This window comes from Vipera berus (assembly GCF_964194415.1).
Source record: "Vipera berus genome assembly, chromosome: 1".
NCBI classification, from domain to species: domain Eukaryota; kingdom Metazoa; phylum Chordata; class Lepidosauria; order Squamata; family Viperidae; genus Vipera; species Vipera berus.
Genome location: NC_138202.1, coordinates 21,575,398 through 21,599,920, shown reverse-complemented (window position 1 = coordinate 21,599,920; position 24,523 = coordinate 21,575,398). Strand labels below are relative to the sequence as shown.

The 24,523-nt window shown below is 40.0% G+C and overlaps 1 protein-coding gene across 1 annotated transcript in view; it reads left to right on the top strand.

Annotated features, from left to right (window-relative positions):
* MDGA2 (MAM domain containing glycosylphosphatidylinositol anchor 2) overlaps positions 1–24,523 on the top strand; it is a gene marked incomplete at both ends in the record, with an annotated part of 586,749 nt that overhangs the window by 379,740 nt on the left and 182,486 nt on the right. Inside the window, 2 exons of the mRNA XM_081314870.1 lie at positions 5,111–5,440; positions 11,029–11,322. Of these exons, the coding sequence (XP_081170996.1) occupies positions 5,111–5,440; positions 11,029–11,322 (624 nt within the window). The remainder of the gene's footprint in view (positions 1–5,110; positions 5,441–11,028; positions 11,323–24,523) is intronic.

Below are 24,523 nucleotides of genomic sequence, written 5' to 3'. Positions count from 1 at the left end.
ATTGGCGTGCGATCCCTTGTAGGGTGTCCCAGGACAAAATGGAGACTGAGGAGCCAGAGTCCACCTCCATTTCGCAGGGGATCCCTTGGATCCGGACCTGGATTTTGATTTTAGGGCGGATAAAGCTGGTAGTCAGGGTCCCCTGGGTCGTATTGGTGGTCATGATGGATGACCGGAGGGCATTCCCTGGCAATTTGGGGGAGGTCATATTACCTTCCTGGGCCGCCTCCAGGTCGTGAAGGGTCTCGCGGCCGGAGCTGCAGCAGGCGGAGCGAATGTGGCCAGTTTTGCCACAGCCATGGCACTTGGCGTTACGAAACTTGCAAGATGCCCTGGCATGATTGCCGCCGCAGCTGGCACACTTGGAGCGGTTGGTGGTCTGCCTTTGGCCTCCGGCCAGACGATCTGGCCCCTTTTCTCCCTCCCGACGAGTTTGGAGGTTGGAGGGTCTCGGGCGGATGGCGTCCACATCAGTCTTCTGCTCGGATGTTTCTGGGTCTGTGCTTCTAGGGCAGTCGTGGTGGACTGACCCCGTGAAGGGATTACCAGGTGGCAGTGCGTCTTCCCGATGGCTGTCTTCGTAAGCCATAATTTCTATGGTTAGTTCAGCCAGGTCCATCGTCGGCTTTGTGACGAGCTTTTTCTGAAGCTTCAGGTTCCTCAGACCGACGATGACCTGGTCCCTTATGCGGTCCTCGAGGTCCGGGAACCGACAACGTTGAGCCGCTTGTCGGACCGTAGCTATGAACGCCTTGGCCGACTCGCCTGGTCGCTGATACTGACGGGCGAAGTACAAACGCCAGTACAGCTCGGACCGTCTCGGAGCGAAATGGCGGTTGAGGCGGTCGACCACTTCGGCATAGGGCACAGAAGCCACCGGAGCAGGGTCGCAAAGCCCTACGGCGACATCGTAGACCGCCGGGCCGCTGAGGCAAAGGAGCGCCGTGGCTTTGGGGCGATCCTCGACAATGTTGTTGACGAGGAGGTACCCCTCCACTTGCCCGAGATGTGATTCCCAGCCCTCGGGCTGGGAGACATCAAATTCTCGGACGTGCCCAAGGTTTGACATGCTGTCAGGTCCACGGGTCTGCTTAAGACGGGGTGCGTGGAGGGCTCTCCCGACCAGCAAGTGACTTCAGCGGTGTCGGCTGGTGGGACGGCTTCCCTCCTTCACTTGTGGCTTCAGCTAGTGACTTCAGCTAACAAGCAGACCCGTATCCCATCCTCGTCGCCAGGTGAATTGTCTTGAGAGACGACAGCGAGACAGCAGGCAGGTTCAAACCAACAGCGTTTATTATTGGGCAGAGGTCCCGGGCGAAACAATGCCGGGAATCTCTCTTATTTATAGTAAACTGGGATAGCAACAATAACTCTCAAAACCAATAAACAGGCAGGAATCTCCCGCCAGAATAGGACGCCCAATAAGCAGGGGGCCGGCTGCGGCTGAGGCGGCTTGTTGCCGGGGCCAGCTGGCAGTTTTGACAGCTCCGGTCGTACTGCACATGCGTGGCTCTGTAGAGTTTGACAGCTGTCAGTGTACTGCGCATGCGCGGTAGTTTGACAGCTGTCAGAGTCGGCCAGTTTGACAGCTGTCATTGCACTGCACATGCGCGGCAGTTTGACAGCTGTCAGAATCGGCCGCTCGCCGCGTGTGTGTGTGGGGGGAATGCCGCGGCAGCCATTTGACGGCTGTCAAACGGCTGCCGGGGATTCCTTATGAATGTGAGGGGATGTTTGTGTCTGAATATATAACACTTTCGGAGAGGGAAATAAAGGTAATGTGAGGTCATCATATTGTTATCAGCTATTATAACTTAATACTTTTAAAAGAAAGTTTTTTTATGTTAGACAAAAAATAGACTAGGTTTGTAGACTTGGTTGTATCAGTGCCACTGGCAGCAATATCTGCTTAGAGAGGAAGAAAATTGAAGGAATTTTTGACCAGTGGTTTGGCTCCCAGGTACACACACACACACACACACACACACACACACACAAAGAGAGCGAGAGAATGGGAGAGGAGAGAAAAGATCCTTCAGACAGTGATTCATGCCATAGTTCAGCTCAGAATATACTGTGTTTCCCTGAAAGTAAGACCCTGTCATACTTTCTTTGGGACTCTGAAGTAAGCACTAGGATTTACTTTTGGGGAGGGCTTTTTTTGCCACTACTACAGTACCATAGTAGGCCATGAGCACAAGCGCAGGGCAGGGTCTGTGCATGGGGTGAAGAAGTAACGTGGTGGTGGACCAGGTACCTTACCTGGGAGGGTGGGGCGTATGCCCTTCCCATGCCAGGCCAGCCCCTACAGCCATGGGGTGGCCATGCTGGGCAACGGTGGGCAGGGTGACAAGGTGGGGCCGCCAGGCCGATCAAAATGACAGGTGGAGTGTAAGAGGCTAGGGGAGGGAGGGTGATGAAGTGGGCAGTTGGGCCATTGCAATGCAGCTCAGCCAAAAGCGGCTGCGGAACAAGTGGGGCAGGTTCCCCCTTCACCTGCCCATTCTCTTGAGAAGAGAACTTTTCCAGCTCTGCCTACAGAGCCACCAAAGCGGCAGGTGAAGTGCCAGAGGGAGGGGGTTGAAGTGGGTGGGCAGGACACATGCCCTTCCCATGTCAGGCCAGCCTCTGTAGCCCCGGGGCAAATATGCTGTGCGGCGGTGGGAAGGATTTTGAGGTGGAGCCCTCCAGGCCGACCAAAGCAGCAGATGGAGTGCCAGAGGCTCGGGGCTGGCCTGGCACGGGAAGGGCATATGTCCCACCCGCCCACTTTACCACCCTCCCTCCCTGAACCTCCGGTACTCTACCTGCCGCTTTGGTGGCTCTGTAGGCAGAGCTGTGAAGTTCTGTTCTCTGTGAGGAGGCAACCTGCTCCACTTGTTCTGTGGCCATTTTCGGCTGAGTCACGTTGTACTCACCAATGGCACAGCCATGATGCCTTGCAGATTCCCCCCATCTGACCCATGCTAGACCATAGCCAGCCCTACCGTACGTTAACTCTAACCCCCACTGGCCCCCAACCCTAACAGGAGATGGGAAGCATATTATAGTTGCCCTGGGTGGAGTGTGGGTGCATTGTGGTTGCTCTGGGTGGAGTGTGGGTTAGAGTTGGGGTTAGGCATTGTGGGTTAGAGATGGGAAGGCCTGGAAAACTTGTGAAAAAACAGTTTTTTTCCCCCGTTTGTTTCCAAACTGCTTTGGAAACAAACGGGGAAAAAACATTTTTTTCCCAGCAGTTCCCCCCCCAGGGCTTCCCATTAGGTTGGAAGGCAATGGGGGGATAGAGTTAACATATGGTAGGCCTGGCAGTGGCATTCAGCACGATGCCTGAGGTGGCAAATGGCTGTGGCTGGCAGCAAATGGCTGTGTCGCGCCAAAACTGGCCATTTGCTGCCTCGTGCATTGTGCCCAATGCTGCTGCCATGAGGCCATGAAACAAGCTGGCCAGTGGTAAGGAACCAGTATGCCGGTACTGTTAATCATATCCCCCCTCCCCCATCAGCTTGGCCTCATCACAGAGGCACTGGTATATCCCCCCCCCCATTACCTTGTCTCTGTGGTGAAACCAGATGGAATTGGTGGCAGGCCATCTTTGCAGGCCCTTAATTAGGGCTTACTTTCAGGGGAGGGCTTATATTTGGCCCACCACCACCACCACCCAAAATTAGCTGTGACTTACTTTTGGGGGCGGGTTTACTTTTGGGGAAACATGGTAACTACTGTGATGTACTCTAACCAGGCTGTCCTTGAAAACTACTCAAAGCATCAGCTGACCCAGAATTCAGTGGCATAGACAGTATGCCCTCATGATACCTCTGTTTCATGAGCTGCACTGGTTACCAGAATGCTTTTGAGTGTAACTCAAGGTGCTGGTTATGACCTATATAGCTGTCAGCCCATTAAGTTAGAGCAGAGCAGGAAATCCATTGATAAAAGAGGCTAGGACTGTTTTTATTGAGAATGGCTATGATAACAGAATCTTGCACTGTCTGATTGTGCTATACCTCCTCCTCCTCCTTATACTGTTGTGAGTTAGGGAGGTGTCTGTCTGAGCAACTTATGAATATTTTTTGCTTAAGATATGCTTCACCTACTTTTGCCTAGTAATGGTTCTTACATACTTTCATCAAGGTTATCTTCCTTACTCTCTAAAAGAAGCCCTTCATTGTGGAGGGGTTGGTTATCTGAGGGACTGCCTGTATTTGGTCTGTCCAGCTGGTACAAAATGACAGGATTGGCACACTCTAGGTTCATTCAGTTACACAATGTTATCTTTCTAGTCTCAAGAAGCATTCTTTCTACTTTGTGATGACTGCCTTCTAAAATGAGATTCCCCCTAATATCCATGTGATTCCCTACTCCTTGGCCACACTGGCATTCCAGAAAGTTTTAAAGTCTTCGCTGTTCTCTCAGGCTGTTCTCTCTGTACCCCCTGTCAAATTGTTTGAGGGTATATATGTATATATCAGTTTTTCTTTTTCATTCTTTTCTTATAATTATTAAATGAATTTATATATAGGTCAAAAATTATTATATTGTATTTGCTGTTCTGCTTAGTTTTTTATTGTACCCATCCAGAAACAGTTCAGCTTTGGATAGTGAGAAAATAAATTGAGTTAAATTAAATTAAATTAAATTATCCATCTGTTGTTTAACCCTAGAAGGAATGTTTCCCTCTGTGGGAAATGTATCAGGTGGAAATCCAAAAGACGATCTTTGTTATTTTCAAAAAGGAAATGAAAATTATTGCATTTCAGAGGGATTTTGGAATTGATTGACTCTTCATGTTGCTTGTATGGAGAGGGTGTTCTATGGGGAACACGCCAGGTTTGTTATAGCTTTATTTGGATTGTTTCTACTGCATTTCTTTTGAAATGGTTTTATTGTTGGTTTTATTTTTATATCCATATTTTAGATTTATTCTGTAAACTATCTGTAGCTGGATATAAAGCCTAATATGTTTTGCAGGAAGAAGAAGCATAGACTTCAAGGCATGATTTGTCTGCAGAGGTGATTATTGTATTCAAAACTGATCAAACCAGTCATGACCTGTGCGCAAATATGTCAGTGTTGCATCAAAGTCATTCATATTCTGCTTACCCCATTTTAGCCTTGAAGAAAGGACGATTCTGGATCACACCTGACCCATATCATAAAGATGACAACATTCAGATAGGAAGAGAGGTCAAGATCTCTTGCCAAGTGGAAGCGGTTCCCTCTGAAGAGCTCATGTTCAGTTGGTTTAAAAATGGTCGGCCACTGCGCAGCTCTGAAAGGATGGTGATTACTCAAACAGATCTTGATGTCTCTCCAGGAACCACCAATCTGGACATCATTGATTTGAAATTCACTGATTTTGGGACATACACATGTGTTGCAGCTCTGAAAGGTGGTGGCATCTCAGATATCAGCATTGATGTCAACATTTCCAGTAGCACAGGTGAGGGTGTTTCTGTAACTTCCCATAGGTCATTTATAGGAGTTCAGTGCCAATTCTTTTAGGAAGATAGGAAGCTTTCTGAAAGAAAGCCAGGTAATTTTTCCATTGAAACCCAATGGAACAAGCAAACTGCAGCCATTAGCCTAATTTAAATACCTTTTCCTCTGCAAACTAGTTTTATGGAAAATGCAATTCACTTTCTTCAGTGGGAGTGAAAGACAGAGAAATAAGAGTGTGTCAAAAAGAAAGGATATCAGGAATATAAAGTTTAGAAAAAGAATAAGTTGTCCTTCTCCTGTTTATCTGTCATTAGTCATTGGGAATCTTTCCCCTGCTAATTATCTCAAAAGATGAAGACCCTGTTACACTCCCTCGTTAACCATGCAGCTGTTTTCACAATGGATTTTTTCCCCAGTCACCTTAAAAATACAGGCAAGTAACTGATGAGATTTTGCATTCAAAGCACACATGCTGCCACTGTGCTATGACCCTTCAAAAAAACTTCCACATTGATGTAGGAATGAATATGAGAAACATTTGAGGATCTGAAAATAGCTTTGCTCATAGGAGTGGGGATATGGTTGTTTGGTGGTGTATTTCATTTCAGTTCTAGCAAAACATATGCCAAAAGGCAGAACATGTGTATCTCTATATGTGTGTTGTCAAGCAGATATTATTAAATGCCTGACATATGATGGATGAATAATACTTGCTTATATTTGTCTTGCAAGGCTGAAGCAGAGAGGGCCATTCTATTCATAGAGTGTTTCTCCTAACAGAAAGCAACCAATGCATTACCATTTCTTGAGATAGATTCATTTGGAAGAGCAATTGGATGTATCAGAAGAATCCATCAGATGGCTGTACCTGAAAGCTTTTCATAGCTTCTTCACCCGGTGATAGATTGCTACCCACTGGACTTGTGCTTTACCATGTGTAAAGAAAAGTCAAAAGAGAGAAAGAGCAAAACCAATGCTTGTAGGAGGCTAATACTCTCAAATCTGTTGTAGGATCACCTTGGTCATAAAAGAACTGTGGACATCTTACTATGTATGTAAAATCATTACTAACTTACCAAAGTCCATATTAACAATTATTTAGCTATGGATTTATATACATTATATTTTTTGTTAAATACATTCAAAATAGCTAACACAGAAACTATATATCATGAAAGGAGTTGGACATGCAATTGTATTAATTCCGTTAAAAGCAATCGTGAAGTCTAATTAGTTCCAATAATAAACCTAATTTCATACTTCAAAATGGTGAGCAAAATCTAACAACAGAAGCATAGAACTTCAAGCCATGTCCAAAACTTGATGGGAAAAAAAAAAGATTTTCCTAAATTTAAATATGTAGGATACTGTTAGGTGACAACATACATAGATTCTAGAAGTCAGAGACTCAACAAGATACTGTACCCTGGAAATGGAAAGAAGTGGAAGAATTTTTTTTTTCTGTAGGTGGATGGCATTTCCAAAGAGACAGCCTTTCTCCTGGTTGTCCCATTTAAGTATTGTTGCTGAGCCTTTCCTGGAGGCATGTTATGGAACTCTCAAAAACCTCTCAAAGATGAGACTCAATGACTGCTATAGAAGGTCATAGTAAGTCCCCAAGCATCCATTTACCAGGAAATAATCTGCAAATACATCCTGACACCTCTCTTAACTATGCAAGTTTTTATGTGTCACTTCACCTTAGCTTTGACTTTTTGCTTGGCAGACGGGCATCCTCTCAAAAGTCCATCTTTTTTTTCCAGTTTCTATTCTTGTCTGTGTGACTCGGAGGCATTCTTCTAAATAAATATGTTGCCAGAGGCAAGCATTTGGTTTTGTGGAATGCCAGCTTACCTTGCATTTTTCATTTTTGAAATCTATCATCTGCCTATCTTTTGGTTCAGTGAACTTGGAAACGTGTATTGGTAATACCAGATTTAGCGTGACACCCCATGTATAATCCTTCACCTAGCTTTGCACTCTCCGTTTGAATCTATGGTGTGGAAACTGCCTGTCCTGCATCCTGTTTTGTTCAAAAGGGAATCTAAGGTCACCCCTCAGCATCTCATTTAAAAGACTCTTGAGTAGCAAGACTCAGACCTTTCACAGTTTCAGATGGTGTGGGAATTCAGTCATCCCAAATATGCAATAGTAGGTTTTTTCTTTGTCTGAATTCTTCAGAGCTTTTGCAACTAATTGGTAAAGCCCATATATCAACTTGGTTAAACAAGATTGCAGCCCAATAGTTCAACTAGATCAGTGTTTCTTAACCTAGGCAAAGTATGGACTTCAACTCCCAGAATTCCCCAGCCAGCCTAGCTTAAACTTGCCAAGATTGAGAAACACTGAATTAGATTATTTCTTTCCATAGGCAAAATATTATTGGCCTCCATCTTGTTTTTCAAAGGTGTTACTTGCAATTTGAAAATATGTGTCCATAGTCTATCAAATATATTTTCATATTATTTTATATTCTGTCTTTAATTTGAATAGGATAGATCACGGTGGGTTGCTCTCTTTTCAACTAACTTTTTAATCTACAAAAGAAATTTGCCAATTAAATGTCACTTTCTTATTAAACACTGGGTCTCTGGTCCTTCTGGTGGACTGCTGTATGCTCTGGGTAACCTTGACAGGGTATGAAAGCAATACTCTTCTTTCTTTTTAGTTCAAAAGTGCTTAATAATGTTTTTTTAAAGTGTCTGGTGTCGTAATAAAAGTAATTTTCTAGTCTATATAATTAATGACTCAGTCAAGGCATTTTCAAGCTGCAGGCATTCATTTAAAAAAACATCACTTTTAATATTGCCATTTATTGACTGAGAAAATGCCCTTTTTAATTGAGAAGCTTTTCCCCCCCTTCCTTTTATCCCTGGAAACAAACAGAGGGAGATGAAATCCAGTGTTTTGCAAAACATACTTCTACGTCTTTTTTAGGCTTTACATACAGTTGTATGGAAATGACCTCAAGATGGCTGCACAACCAGGCAACTGAAGCCCACCACTTAATAGAAATGGCTTTTTAAAAAACAGGCCCCACTGTTTTGGCATTCTTGACCTCTCCCAATGGATGGTCTGGGCAATTTGCCCTTTGTTATTTTACTCATGTCTCCATTTGGTTATCTTGTTAATTATTACGGTTTGTCACACAATCAGCCAGATATTGAGAATGGATTTGGCACTTTTATCCACCTATCAAGTCCTTTCCAAGAACCTAGGATAGACAGAGGTGGATGTTTGATGGTGTTAAAGATATTGTTGCAGGATGTAAGCTGTTCTGAGTAAAACTGCCTTTTGCAATTCATTGTCAGTGTCATCCTAGTGTTTTTCCCCCCTCTTCTTCTTCTCATAGGTGCAGGATCTGCATTTTGGATAACAAGCACCATCTTGTTATCCAAGCACAGCATCTAGGTCTAACTGGGTGAACTGCCTTTTGCAACTGACTGATGGTAATTATGTCAGTGCCAATGGTGTTCAAGTGATGCTCCAAACCACCTATCTGTATCATAGAGGGAATCTGGGTGGTGTACAATAAAATATTGAAAGCAGAAAAACAGTTTACAAAATTTCAAGTGGCAAGGAATATTAACAATTGATTAAAAGGAAGGGGGATCTATTATCATCAATAATCAAAGGGCAACATTGTACTATACTGTATTACCCTTCTTTGTGTGGTTAGTTTCGTCCAGCATGTTGTTTTCAACAGTGCTCACAAGCAGTGATGTTCTGCCACACAATTGATAGCTGTTGTTTAATTTTAGTCAAATAGTAGGAGTTGGACAGGTTGCTGGTTTTTAGATGAACTGAATATGGTTCTTGCTGCTTTTGTTTATATATCTTTTGTGTGTATTTCTATTATGGAACTGCAGGAGTAGCACTATAGTTAAAACTGTTCTTCGTTTTTCAGTGTTGTACCACAGCAAGATCTAAAAACTAATACGATCATCATAAAATCAAGTCAGGTTCTTTGATAAAGAGCATTAACATAGTCACATTTCAAGGAGAAAAAAGATAATGATGCCTACATTCTTTTCTTAGTGTTCTTTTAGTTCTGTATAGTATAGCAGATTGAGTAAACTGAGAAAACATATAGATTGATGGACAAGAAGAAAACAACCTATTTTTCTGGATTTGGATTATTTCTATATTTATTTATTTATTTTAATGTATTTAGTTTTAAACCATTTATCTCACTAATGCAGTGACTCTGCATTATAATAAAAAGTTAACAAGTGCAAAAATAATTTCACTTAGATTAGTGGAATAATAAGTTAAAAATAAAAACCAAGTAATTATTAAATCTTCTCTACCGTGTCAGTCAACCAGGCCAAGTGGCAGAACCTAGTTTTAGACTCTTCTGGAAAACCAGGAACATGGAGGGCAGATCTCACCTGTGACAGGAAAATATTCCAGAGGGTGAGGGCCTCAACAGAAAAGTTCTTGTTCTGAGGCACAAGAAACCAGGAGGTGGGATAGAGTTCAAAAGTACTACAGGTTTATTTCACACCAGCTATAGACAAGAACCTGATCTACCAATGGTCAAAGCAAATTGGTGCTAGATAAGAGTCTACAGAATTATGGGAGGTTGGACTTAGGTCTCTTGTGGATGTATAGCAACTCCAAAATGATGACACATTTGACCCCATTCTTGGGCTCAGGATGGTCATCTCCTACTTCCAGTTGCAGGAATTGGGTTTGTCTAGACTAGTTAAGAGAAGAACTAGGGGTGACATGATAGCACTGTTCCAATATTTGAGGGGCTGCCACAAAGAAGAGTGGGTCAGCCTATTTTCCAAAGCACCAGAATGCAAGACAAGAAACAATGGATGGAAACTAATCAAGGAGAGAAGGAAACTTGAACTAAGGAGAAATTTCCTAACAGTGAGAACAATTACCAATTACTCATCCTTGTTCCTTACACTGGGTTGTGTATAACACTATATCAAAATATATTCAGATGTGAAATCCTCCTTACTGAATACAAATAATACAAAATACAAAGATGTTGATACTCTAGAAAGAGTACAGAGAAGAGCAACAAAGATGATTAGGGGACTGGAGACTAAAACATATAAGGAATGGTTGCTGGAATTGGGTATGTCTGGTTTAATGAAAGAAGGACTAGGGATGACATGATGGCAGTTTTCCAAAATATAAAGGGGCTGCCACAAAGAAGAGTGGGGTCAACCTATTCTGCAAAGTACCTTAAGCAGAAGCGATGGATGAAAGCTAATCAAAGAGAGAACTAATCTAGAAAGGAGAAATTTTCTGATCAATAAATCAATGAAATGACCTGCCTCCAGAAATTGTGGGGGCACCATCATTGGATGTTTTTAGAAGAGATTGGACAGTCATTTGTCTAAAAAGGTATAGGGTCTCCAGCTTGAGCACTGGGTTGGACTAGAAGGTCCCTTCCAACACTGTCATTCCGTTATTCTGTCATACTCTTCCAGAATGGTTGGGTGCCCCCTAAATTATGCCTTATATTGTCCAATTTGGCATTTAATGACACAGAACTCTCACGTACTAACCATTTCATTTCCACTTCTTGTTTTCTTCCTTTCCTTTCCCCTTTGCACCCATTTGAAGTTCCACCCAATCTGACTGTTCCACAAGAAAAGTCACCCTTGGTCACCAGAGAAGGAGATACCATTGAACTGCAGTGCCAGGTGACCGGGAAACCCAAGCCTATCATCCTCTGGTCCAGGGCAGACAAGGAAGTTCCTATGCCAGATGGGACAATGCAGATGGAGAGCTATGATGGGATTCTGCGGATTGTCAATGTCTCAAGGGAGATGACAGGGACCTATAGGTGTCAAACCAGTCAATACAATGGATTTAACGTCAAGCCAAGGGAAGCATTGGTACAGCTGATCGTACAATGTAAGTCTCTGTTCCCTTTTACTCTACCTTTTCTGCATTAATGTTAAATTTTAAAATAATGTTTGGGGGATTTCATTTCAATCAACAGATTCATATTTTCCTGTTGTGTAGATTGTTGAGTTGTTAGTCTTCTATGTGAAATTGGCTTTTGCAACACTGTCCTCTCTGAAGCAAGAGGATACTGCAATATTTGGGTGCCCATAGACCAGGGGTGGAGAACTATGGTCCTTTTATGACCTGTGAACTTCAACTCCCAGAATTCTCAAACCAGCATGGCTGGCTCAGGAATTCTGGGAGTTGAAGTCCAGCAGTCATAAAGGGGCTGTAATTCCCCACCCCGCCATAAACAACAATTACCTTTGAATAACCTGGATTTAGAGATTTGGTTAGTTTGAACGGGGAAGAAATTAATGTATGTTAGTATGTAAAGGGTATTCCTTATTCTTCCCTCATTGGGAAAAAAATAATAATCAATTTGCTATTAAATCATGCTGACATTCATTGGCAGGGTTCATTCACCATGACAAAACCTATTGTTATGTTTATTTAATATGTTTTGCCCAAACAATAAAACATAATATGGTTTGCAATGATAGCTAGATTTGTACAGGAAGCTAAGATTTTGGCTGGTTTCCCAAAGATGCTGAAATGCAGATTATACAACTTCATTTTAATCTACCTAAACATGGTATGTAAATCCCACCAGTAAATCCCACCAGTAAATCACAGAACATTTTTTTTAAAAAATGCTGGGTATCAATCTTGTTTTAAAGTAAACAGGCTTTATTTTTTTTTAATGGCATGTTCTAGGACTGTTTTAATCTGTCTGTTCTTGGTCACAGCAAACTAACTGGCAATCTTGATAAAAGCTTAAGTATTAGCAAATGAACTGAAAACCATACAATCATCTGCCTGAAGAGTTATCTTAAATAAGGCACATCATCCCTCTATATATGAGTTTAATCAGGACTGTGAATCTAAGATGGAGATCTTCCAGCTTCCCCTCTCAAGTGAAAAATTGGCCTGACAAGATGTGCTGAGGGGCCAACATTGTTTAACCCTTGTTTGAAATTTCATTAGAACAATTAAAAAGACACAGTCCCTTTGCAAACCAATGATTTATTATGGGTCATCAAATTGCAGTTGAGATAGAGCAAACACATATCGTAGAAATAATTTCTACATGAAGATCTGTTCCTAGCCTGGTCTTTTGGGCTTTGCAACTGTGCATTCAAAGCCATTAGAACTGAGTCCAGCCATCTTGCTGCTGGTTGTGCTCCACTGTTCAGTCATCCATCTGTTTGTTTTCTTGGCAGTACTTGGCAGTATTGTCACAAGTTTTCTTCAGCTTCAAAGTTCAAAGCCATCAATACTCTTCCTACCTTGCTTCTTCAAAGTCCAACTTTTGCTTCTATACAATGTTGTGGCTTCAATGATTTTGATCTTTGTAGGTATAGAGGCATTTGGAATTTCTTTTCCAAGTAGCCAATGAAATATTTGTTTTTGTCTTGCTGGAAGAGTGCTTTGAAAACCTACATCCGGGAGGAAACAAAACACGAGAAAGCGGGAATTGTGGAGAAATGTAGGTGAAATATAATAGGTAAACTATCAGAGAAAAAAGATACTGACATATACTTTTCTCTCAAGATAGCAGTAAGCATTTAGAGTACAAACCAGGGCTTCAATTTCTGGGGACTAGGCTGCTGTTTTTCTTTTCAACTTCCACAGTTGAACTCCTAGCCAGTAGCTATGCTCACAAGGGATTGTGTGGGTTGAAGTCCAACATGTCTGACTAACACAGGATTTGGGGAAGAATTGCCAACTTGATCTATGTATATGTGTTGGGTTCATACAAGACATAAAGTTAACCAAATGTGGTTGTGTTCATATAACATGAGTCCAAGAAATCATTTAATTCCTGGATGATCTGCTTCTTATATGTTCAGATAACAGCTGGCTTCCCACCATGGGTTTTACCATGGATTTCCAAATAATCTTTGCAAGTAGCCATTTTGATTCTAGGGTTTGTTTGGGTTTTTTGCCAAATTATGCCTTTTAGCATGCATTTTGATTAATTAGGCCACAAATATCTTGAATGTTCTCTATCCTTCACCTAATTCCCTTTCAGAGAAAGAATATAGTGAGAAGATTTCAAACCTTTATCAAACAACTGACGTACACATCTATATGGCTGTGTCTGACAAAAAAAAGGGGGTGGGGAGGTTGTGTCTTTACTTTGTTTCTCTTTGAATTAGCATATGGCCTTAATTCATAGCTAAGGACAAGGACTCAGTATTCTTTAAAAGCATTGAAATAGTTTAGAACTGTTGTCTAAGAGTGTCTCAAAGAGAAGGTTGGTCCGATCGTTTGCTTGCTTGCCTTAGATGGCTTATTGTGTGAAAAAGGAAGAGGAGACCTTTTCTCTCCTCCTCCACTAAAATGGTTTTTCAGGCAGATATTTTGCTGCTTGCAAGAGAGGAGATGCTGACTCTAGTATCTAATGATGCTAATGATTCTTGAGGTCTGTGCTAAAAGCTTAGCCCAAGATAACATTGACTGAACTTCAGTTTGATTTAGGTACGTGAAATATGGGTAATACACTGTATGTACATGTAAATATTTGTATGTGTTCTGGTGACTGTTTTTGACAGCTTTTATAAAATGCCACAGTGATTCCAATCCAGCTAATATTGCAAGGAAAATACATTTAGGAGCTTGTTCTAGCACTGGGGTTTTTTGTTGTTGTTGTTTTTCTTGTTGCTCAGAAATACTTTTAAAAATGGTAGTAAGTGTTATATAATCTGGCTGACCTTATCCTCAAAAGAGTATGAACATTTTTATTTTCTTTGTTTTTGACAGGTAAAGGCATGTTTAAATTTAGTCCAGATTTATTTCCAATGACAGCTAGCTTGAGTAGAGCACCTTATTATGATATTCTCTTTCCTTCCTTCCTTTATTCCTTCTTTCTTTCTTTCTTTCTTTCTTTCTTTCTTTCTTTCTTTCTTTCTTTCTTTCTTTCTATTTATTTATTTCTCTCTCTTTCTTTCTCTCTTTCTTTCTTTTTTTCTAAAAAGGGTTATATCAATTATATCAATTGCCATCTACAATAACGCTGTCATAAACTATGAATATGATATATCTCAGAATTTTGTAATGGCTTTCTTAAAGTGTGGACAGGGAATATATGATTCATGGTAATTATTTTATTATTTTGAAAAACAAGAGACATAAACTAAAACCATTCTAAATGTCAATCAAAGGATATATCTACCTTGGGAGTAAGCCCCATTCTTTCGGAGTATATATATATCCAAAGAAACACTTTCTGAGAATAAAAAAGAGGTGTTTAAAAAAAACACATGATTCCAACATTTTGTATAAGTAGGGTTTTTTATGATTCCTGCAGGCCAAGAAGGAGCAAAATTAGAACTACTGGGAATCATAATGGGCACCTTTTCCCTCCCAAAATGGCTGTATCAAATGTGAGAAGGAGTCATTCTAAAAAAGGTGTCACACCAAACTGACTTTTCAATGACTGGACATCATGCATTGCTCAGCGTCCTGGATTCCCCAGAACCTTTATTTCCTTTACTAAAGTTGCCCCATTTTTTAAAAAAATATAACATTCCATTATGCCTGGACAGCTTATAGCATCCTCCTCAAAAGAGTCACCTTTGAGATAGAAAGGAGCCATAATGTTGCAGTGGTTAAAATGCAGTATTGTGGACAAACTTTGCTCATAGGCTGGAATTTGATCCTGACAGACTCAGGGTTGACTCAGCCTTCTATCCTTATAAGGTCAGTAAAATGAGGCCCAGATTGTTGGGGCTAATACTTTGTAAACTGCTCAGAGAGTGTTGTAAAGTACTATGGAGCAGTATATAAATTTAAGAGCTATTGCTATTGCTATGAACTGCAGTTTCATCATCCCCAGCCATTATGCTACAAACTATAATGGGTCATCGAAGTCTAACATATCTGAAAGGGAGAAGGTAATCCAAGAACTTCCGGATCTAGTATAAATTGGTATATTGAGATGTTGAATGATGCCACAGAAATAAGATTATTGCCCAGAGTTTTGCTGCAACAATTTTGTTAATCTGTGCTAAAGGATATTGGATTTACTTGTGCTCAATAAATGTGAAAAGATCCAGGATCTCATCTCATTTCAAAGAAACACATATTCTTTAAATATTGCCAACCCATCCAGTGGAAATAGTTTCACCAAAGTCTTGTGGGGAAAAAAAGGAAGACGTGCCATAGCATATTTTGTAGAACGTCTATTCATTTCACTGAGGCTTATGCACTGGATGAGGTCCATTGCTCTCATTTCAGCCTGATAAAAACACAACAAATCACAATGGAGGAGTAAGCTTGAGATCACATACTTCTAGAGATTGGATCATATTTTGTTTTCTACTATTTGTTTTCTCACGTCATTGTTAATGAGTTTGGAGGGAGAAGGAAAGCAGAAAAAAAGCTTCATGCAAAAGAAATTGCAAGTAGCATCTTTGCTAACATTGAAAACAACTTCAGTAGTAAATAAATACCATCAAGCACATAATATAATGAAATGTTTATATCATGTACCAAGTCAGGAAATCATATATATATATATATATATATATATATATATATATATATATATATATATATATATATATATATATATATATATATATATATATATATATATATATATATATATATATATATATATATATATATATATATATATATATATATATATATATATATATATATATATATATACATATATATAATATATATAATATATATATATATATATACATATATATATATATATATATATATATATATATATATATATATATATATATATATACACACACACACACACATATATATATATATATATATATATATATATATATATATATATATATATATACACACACATATATATATATATATACACACATATATATATATTTGAGACTCTTGACTGGAGTGATCCCTTTGAATTGATGAACACATTTGAAATTGATAAACACACAAACACACACAGACACAAACACACACAAATTGTTGTAATTAAAAGAAAAGTAACTGTCAAAGGAGCATTGATATTGTATGTTTAGTACTGTAGAATCCATCTCTGCCTTGTACTAAGGCCTATGAATACATTCCCAAACATTTCAATACTTCGCTATTTTCTCTATCCAGACTCATATCTCATGGAGCTTAATTTATGTTCTAAAACAAATATGGCAACTTTGGTTTGTAATATATGTATTTCTATGTTAATATTAAGATAGGTGTGTGGATGGATGGATGGATGGATGGATGGATGGACAGATAGATCATAACTTATATCACACAGGAAGAGAGAGAACAAAAAATGCTGAGGCAGAAATTTGCCAATATTTCCCAAGCTGGTACCCTACACTTAGCAGAAAAAGAATTCAGATATTTTCGAAAGTTAGCTCATGTCAAGGGTGATAATGGAACATTAGATGGACATGATGTGTGGAATTAAACTTAGTCAACCATTTTTGAAATGTTTATATTTGGCCAAGTTTGAATGTATGCGTTGTGTTTTATTTCATGATTAATTGTAGTATTTTAGTGATTTCTCCATGGTAATTTTAAATGGCAGTGCTATATTTTTCATGTAGCACTTGCACAACTTGTGCACTTGAGACACTTGTGCGGCAGGCTGAGGCAAAGAGGCAGTCCTGGAACCAGCGAAATCTGGGGGCTGGTCAGGGAACAGATTCTATCTGCCCTCAGTGTGGAAGGGACTGCCACTCTCGAACTGGGCTTTTTAGCCACACCAGATGCTGCTTTAGGACCTCTTTCCAGAGCACGATACCATAGTCTCTCGAGACTGAAGGATGCCAATAACTTGCACAACTGTAAATTAATTGTGAATATTTAGGAAAATGAGATGTCAATCTCTTTTAGGATAGCTCCCATGTATTTTCCAGATTAAGCTATGGAATAGTTATTCTGATAAAATTTATCATTAGAAAGGTAATGGCTGATCATAACAGGTTCAAACGTCTTTTGAATGGACATTAGGAAGAAATAGCCATAAAGACATAAAGAATATATATTTATATGGTAGGAAAAAGGAAGAGAAAAACAACAAAATCTGTAGCTGACCGAATGTGAGCATTTGCTGTGCATGTATACATTTAAAAGTTTCTTCGAGATACTGGTGTCACCCTCAGTATCAATAATTTCACAACGTATAGACAGATTTAACCATAGTTTCATCCTAGACCAAGCCATGTCCACAAATGCCAGGGAATTTCTAGAAGCCTGGCACTCTGACCAATCAGCCATCAATGGACACATAGACATTAACAACATCTATAGACTATGAAAAAGAGACAATCAATCAGCCGAAAAGGAAACAAGAAAGACCCCAGCACCTCTCCACCAGCAATCAGCACCCAGGTCAGCATATATTAACTCCAAGGTTAACATCAGACTAACAATCAAGTAAATAATACCTCAATCAAGAAACTGCCAAAGAAGCCAACAGCAAACAGCCCAACCAGAGAACCTCTAAGACCATCCCCACCAACACTGACAGGGAAGCCAGTAGAATATAAACTGACAGCAACCCACACTTACTAGCGCTGATGATGTTACCTAGTTTGGGTAATGAAATGTCTGCAAGAAAACAAGCGAGCTCAGAGAGCACCAAGGACCTCTCAGTACGAATAATTTACTTTACTGAACAGTAATTTGCAAAAATATAACTAATATATAAGATTTCTTTCCCTAGGTAAGCTGTAATATGCATATTCTCACATGCTTATGTTTATATGTTGCACTGTTTTTGTTGATTGTGCCCTCATAGCTGTGTAATGCACGGAATACGGCTGAAATTCAGAGCTGGATCATCTGTGCTTCATCACAGAGTGCCATGATTTGATAAGTTAATGACCTTTTTTTGTTAAGAGCAGTTGGAATCTCAGAAAGATTCTCCCCAAAGAAAGTCACCAAGAATTCTCATCTAAAGTTAATATCAGGAACAGAACAACTATTGATTATCATTAGCATCTTGGAGAGGTCTCACTCTATATACAGTAATGAAAAAAATCAGTCTCCCAGAGGTATTTATAGAATGACGTAAACAATTTAATTAATTGTGCCAGCAAAGGGCTTTCAAAGTGATTTGTGAAACTCGGAAGTTTACAAACAATAAGGTTGGTAGGCATCTTTTCACTTGGAGCAAAGAATTTATCATTTTTTTCATTTCTAATAATTGATGCTGGGACAACTCAAACCAGATTAAGTATTTAGTATTATACTAGGCTAAAGTGAGCAAAACTGCAGAAGGACCAATATGCAAGAGATGAGTAGAGAGGCATGGGAAAGCAGCAGGGTGAAATTAATATAAAGAATGGTAGGCAGTCCAAGGCTTTTCACCTTTTCACCCCATGAACCCATTGGTGCTCCATAGTCTCTTTCACAATGTCCCATTGAAATGAGTGTATCACACTGCAATTCTACACAAACCTCTGCTTTGATTCAGCTGTAGCATTCATCTTATATTTGTTCTTCTATGGCATCTTGGGATGAACAGGGATGAACTTTATAAAACAGGGATGAACTTTATAAAGCTGGATTGGTGGCCCTGCTCCCCGATTAGCATTGTGTTAAAGACAGAGGTCTAAATGGCCTTAAAGACTATTGAAGAATAAATGCTGTATTGGATGAGTTATAGATCATACCCAAACTTTGGTGACTGTCTTCTTTCGGTAATTTTCTTCAGCAACTGATATTGAGAGGCATTAAGTCATGACTCATGACCATTATTAAGTTAACTGTCATGCTGTTCCTTTTCAAGATAAACAGCATAATGCAAAGTACAGGAAAAGTCTAAGATGTCATAAGCAAAAGAAGTTTAAGAAAGAAGAAATCTAAGGTAATCTAGTTTACACCAATGCCATTCACTATATTGCTATGCCTTTTTGTCCTTGCAAAGAACCCTTGCTTCCCCAAATTCTTTCATATAGCTTCATATCATGCCTTTTGGGTTTGAATCTTTCTCTCTCTCTCTCTCTCTCTCTCTCTCTCTCTCTCTCTCTCTCTCTCTCTCTCTCTCTCTCTCTCTCTCTCTCTCTCTCTCTCTCTCTCTCTCTCTCTCTCTCTCTCTCTTTGAGAGAGAGAGCTGCATCAAGCCATGACTTTCTTGGTTTTCCCCTTCCAGTCAAGCTAAACTGTCTTTATATTTCTGAAGAAATCAAAGTACCAGCATGCCATCACTGCATTGCATATAAAGAAAGTCATCTTTGTAAAACTGAAACCATTTAGAACTATACAGCATAAAAGCCATTTGTCAGGCTTGTTCCAGCTTAGGCATTTAGAAAAGAAAGGCTCTCCATTTGTAGCAAAAGGTATACTTTTACCAAAACCAAGTAGTTATAGAGTAGGCATGTCAAACGCTTACTGGATGCATCATGCTGAAACCACACCTGCCCCATTGCCAGCAATGGGGAAAAAGTCCCGATACATCGTGCGGTGTCACATGACGTCGTGAGTTTGACATGCCTGTTATAGAGTAAGGAAAGCTGGATTTGAATTTTTCTGCACGAAGCCTGCCCTTTTCCCTTCTCCCAGGGCCTTCCCCCTTGACTATCGCATAGTGCCATTAGTATTCAAATTTGATGTTTTGGTAACAGCTTTAAGGTTTCGTGCCTCTTTGGTTGAGTTTCCAATTCCATTCTCACACTCGTGTCCTTGGATCCACTGGTCTGTTCAGGATTGGCACCTCTGGTTCCTGTCATCGTGTCAGCTCTCCTCCCTACATCCCCATTCTCTCCCTCACCTGTGTTTTATGGCAGGATGCCAGAGAGACAAAGTAGAGTGAAGTGTTTACGATGGCAGACCTGACATCTTTTTTTTTCTATTGTACTCAAATACGATTGGGAAACAATGCAGATGCTGGAGTCCTAATAATGAAGCACCTCTAAGACTGTTTATGCCATTAGACACAATAAAATGTCATTTCAGACTGTAAACTACCGGTAAGTGGTGGTAATTGGTATAGAAGTCCTCTTGATTGTTTTTCCAATCTACTGCCTAGAACACTGCCTCACTATTGTATAAAAACCTTTTGCATATACTAACAGCCCTGGCAATTAACATACAAGTATTTCTCAGAAAGAACCACGGTACAATCTGTATGCAAAGCTTGGATTTGCTTGACATTCCTAACTGGGTCATGATGATTAATTTATGGGTTGGTTCAAAGGCCAATGTATCCTAAAAGAACCACATAGGGTGGCTTGCTAGCAAATGGTGTTGAGTTGCATTGTTTATACTGGAAAGTATTTTCAGCTTCTCTTGTTTTCATATGTCAGGTCCCCTCTTTTGCCTTTTTATATGAATTTATTGTTATCCAAATTGCACCTTGCCTTTCTCTTATTAATGTTATTAGCTATTTACTGGGATTATACTCTATCTTTCGACTTTGTGAGTAATCAAAGCAGCTAATAGAATTCCAGAAGCAGAAGCAGAATTTAAAACGTAAAATGAAATGCGGTACTTAGCAGAATAGATACATTTTTAAATGCTGGAAGAGTGGGTCCCAAATTTTCCAAGGTAGTTTGCCCAATAGCCTAAGAGAAGAAAAATGGATTCTCTTGTGTTCCAGAATGGGCCTCTGATAGTGCAGTCATTTTCAGAAGGGCCTCTTCTGCAGATCTTAAAATATAAAATTTTAGTGTGAAAAATTGATTAAAAACTATAAGTATAGTTAAATTGAAAATGCCTGCCTAAAAGAGAAAGTATTTATTTCCCTTCTATAGGCAGAAAGAGAAGAGTATTAATTGAGAGGTCTCATTTGGGAGCATGACAAGAGATGGCCTCTCTGTGCACCCAACATTGGGCCTTGAAAAGTGGAGATATGTTTAAGAAGACCGCCTTCTTAAAAATATCCTTCTTCTTGAGTCAACTGAGAAAGTTCATACTGCCCCAGGAATTACTGATTCAGTTCTACAGAGGAATTATTGAACATCTCATTTGTACTTCTATAACTATCTGGTACAGCAACCAAACAGGATAGGTACAGACTACAACAAATAGCTAGGACTGCAGAAAAAACAATTGCAACCAGCCTGCCTTCCATTGACGACCTGTATATCGCATAGGTCAGAAAGAGAGCTGAGAAAATATCTAGAGACCCCTCATGTCCTAGACATAAACTGTTTCAACTCTTCCTTCAAGACTCCGCTATAGGGCATTGCATGCTAAAACAACTAGACACAAAGACAGTTTTTTCCCCTTGTGTCATCACTCTGCTGAACAGTACCACAGTACTGTCTTACAGTCATGCTCGAAATTGTTGGCACCCCAGAAATTTTTCCAGAAAATCAAGTATTTCTCACAGAAAAGTATTGCAGGAACACATGTTTTGCTATACACAGGTTTATTCCCTTTGTGTGTATTGGAACACAACAAAAAAAGGGAGGAAAAAAAGCAAATTGGACATAATGTCAAACAAAACTCCAAAAATGGGCCGGACAAAATTATTGGCACCCTTTCAAAATTGTGGGTAAATAAAATTGTTTCAAGCATGTGATGTTCCTTTAAACTCACCTGGAGCAAGTAACAGGTGTGGGCAATATAAAAATCACACCTGAAAGCAGATAAAAAGGAGAGAAGTTCACTTAGTCTTTGCATTGTGTGTCTGTGTGTGCCACATGAAGCATGGACAACAGAAAGAGGAGAAGAGAACTGTCTGAGGACTTGACAACCAAAATTGTGGACAAATATCAACAATCTCAAGGCTACAAGTCCATCTCCAGAGATCTAGATTTGCCTTTGTCCACAGTGCGCAACATTGTCAAGAAGTTTGCAACCCATGGCACTGTAGCGAATCTCCCTGGTCGTGGACAGAAGAGAAAAATTGATGAAAGGTTGCAACGCAGGATAGTCCGGATGGTGGATAAGCAGCCCCAAACAAGTTCCAAAGGAATGCAAGCTGTCCTGCAGGCTCAGGGAGCATCAGTGTCAGCGCAAACTATCCGTCGACATTTAAATGAAATGAAACGCTATGGCAGGAGACCCAGGAGGACCCCACTGCTGACACAGAGACATAAAAAAGCAAGATTAGAGTTTGCTAAAATGTACTTGAGTAAGCCAAAATCCTTCTGGGAAAACGTCTTGTGGACAGATGAGACCAAGATAGAGCTTTTTGGTAAAGCACATCATTCTACTGTTTACCGAAAATGAAATGAGGCCTACAAAGAAAAGAACACAGTACCTACAGTGAAATGTGGTGGAGGTTCAATGATGTTTTGGGGTTGTTTTGCTGCCTCTGGCACTGGGTGCCTTGAATGTGTGCAAGGGATCATGAAATCTGAGGATTACCAAAGGATTTTGGGTCGCACTGTAGAGCCCAGTGTCAGAAAGCTGGGTTTGCGTCCGAGATCTTGGGTCTTCCAGCAGGACAATGACCCCAAACATACGTCAAAAAGCACCCAGAAATGGATGGCAAGAAAGCGCTGGAGAGTTCTGAAGTGGCCAGCAATGAGTCCAGATCTGAATCCCATTGAACACCTGTGGAGAGATCTTAAAATTGCTGTTGGGAAAAGGCGTCCTTCCAATAAGAGAGACCTGGAGCAGTTTGCAAAGGAAGAGTGGTCCAAAATTCCAGGTGAGAGGTGTAAGAAGCTTATTGATGGTTATAGGAAGCGACTGATTTCAGTTATTTTTTCCAAAGGGTGTGCAACCAAATATTAAGTTAAGGGTGCCAATAATTTTGTCCGGCCCATTTTTGGAGTTTTGTTTGACATTATGTCCAATTTGCTTTTTTTCCTCCCTTTTTTGTTGTGTTCCAATACACACAAAGGGAATAAACCTGTGTATAGCAAAACATGTGTTCCTGCAATACTTTTCTGTGAGAAATACTTGATTTTCTGGAAAAAATTCTGGGGTGCCAACAATTTCGAGCATGACTGTATGTGTTATGTCTAAAGATATTTACCCAGGGCTTTTTTTCTCATAGAACACTCAGAACGGAGTTCCGGCACTTTTTTTGGATGGAACCTTGTAGGGTAGGCAAGACGGGTTGTAGGACATGTGTGAGTTCCAGCACCTTTTTCTTTTACAAAAAAGCACTGTATTTACCCATGTAGTAAGGCTGTATTACTAATATCTTTTTCATTTTTTCTACTATCTTCTCCTATTGGTATCTTATGAGTATATTACTTTGTTGTTTCCATATACACTAAGAGCTTCTCCACCAGAGAAAAGTTCTTTGTGTATCCAGACACACTTGGCCAATAAAGTTATTCTATTCTATTCTATTCTATTCTATTCTATTCTATTCTATTCTATTCTATTCTATTCTATTCTATTCTATTCTATTCTATTCTATTCTACTCTACTCTACTCTACTCTACTCTACTCTACTCTACTCTACTCTACTCTACTCTACTCTACTCTACTCTATTCTCTCTGATAGTCAGCCTGCAAGTTGTTTAAGAGTTTAGAATTTGAAACTAACACATATCCAATTTTGTCCAGTAAATAATGGTTAACTATACAGATCTTTCAACACAAATTATCTTCCCTGGCTCCTGCCCTCTGAGCACCCTGGCAGACACATTTTGCACTGAAAATTCATATCACAGCCATTTAATTGAGAATGCATTTAAGGCAAATGAAATGTTGCTTCTCTTCCCATCCACTGTACATGGATCATTTTCTGCATCAGTCATACCTCCAAAGCCTTAAAAGACTAAGACTGTGCAGTATCTAAGATAGTAGCTTTAGTTATAGTTGCTCAATCCAAATCTAGAAGTGGAGCTAGAAGCACAAAATGTGGGCTTCCCTTCATCATTTTAAGTATTATCTCAATATTACAGCATTCTAGTTCAGGTAATTGGTAAAGCTGGAGACATTGATGCCCCGTCTTTTGAAATGATGTCCTAATGCCATTATTAAATGGTTTTATTTTCACTATTTTTGTCTTTCTTCCACAGCAGGGGAACAGATTTTAACTAGGTTTCCTCGCTGCTTTCACCCTTCCTTTGCACATATTCAAGAGTGCTCTTTTGCTTCCTTTATTTCTCACTGCATCCCTCTCATTCTCTCCTTGTGATCATTATCATCCTGTTTTTTTTATTAAACTAGATCTGTTTTTCATCTTCCTACAGTGACCTTTAACCCTGCTGCAGAGCTAGCAACTTGT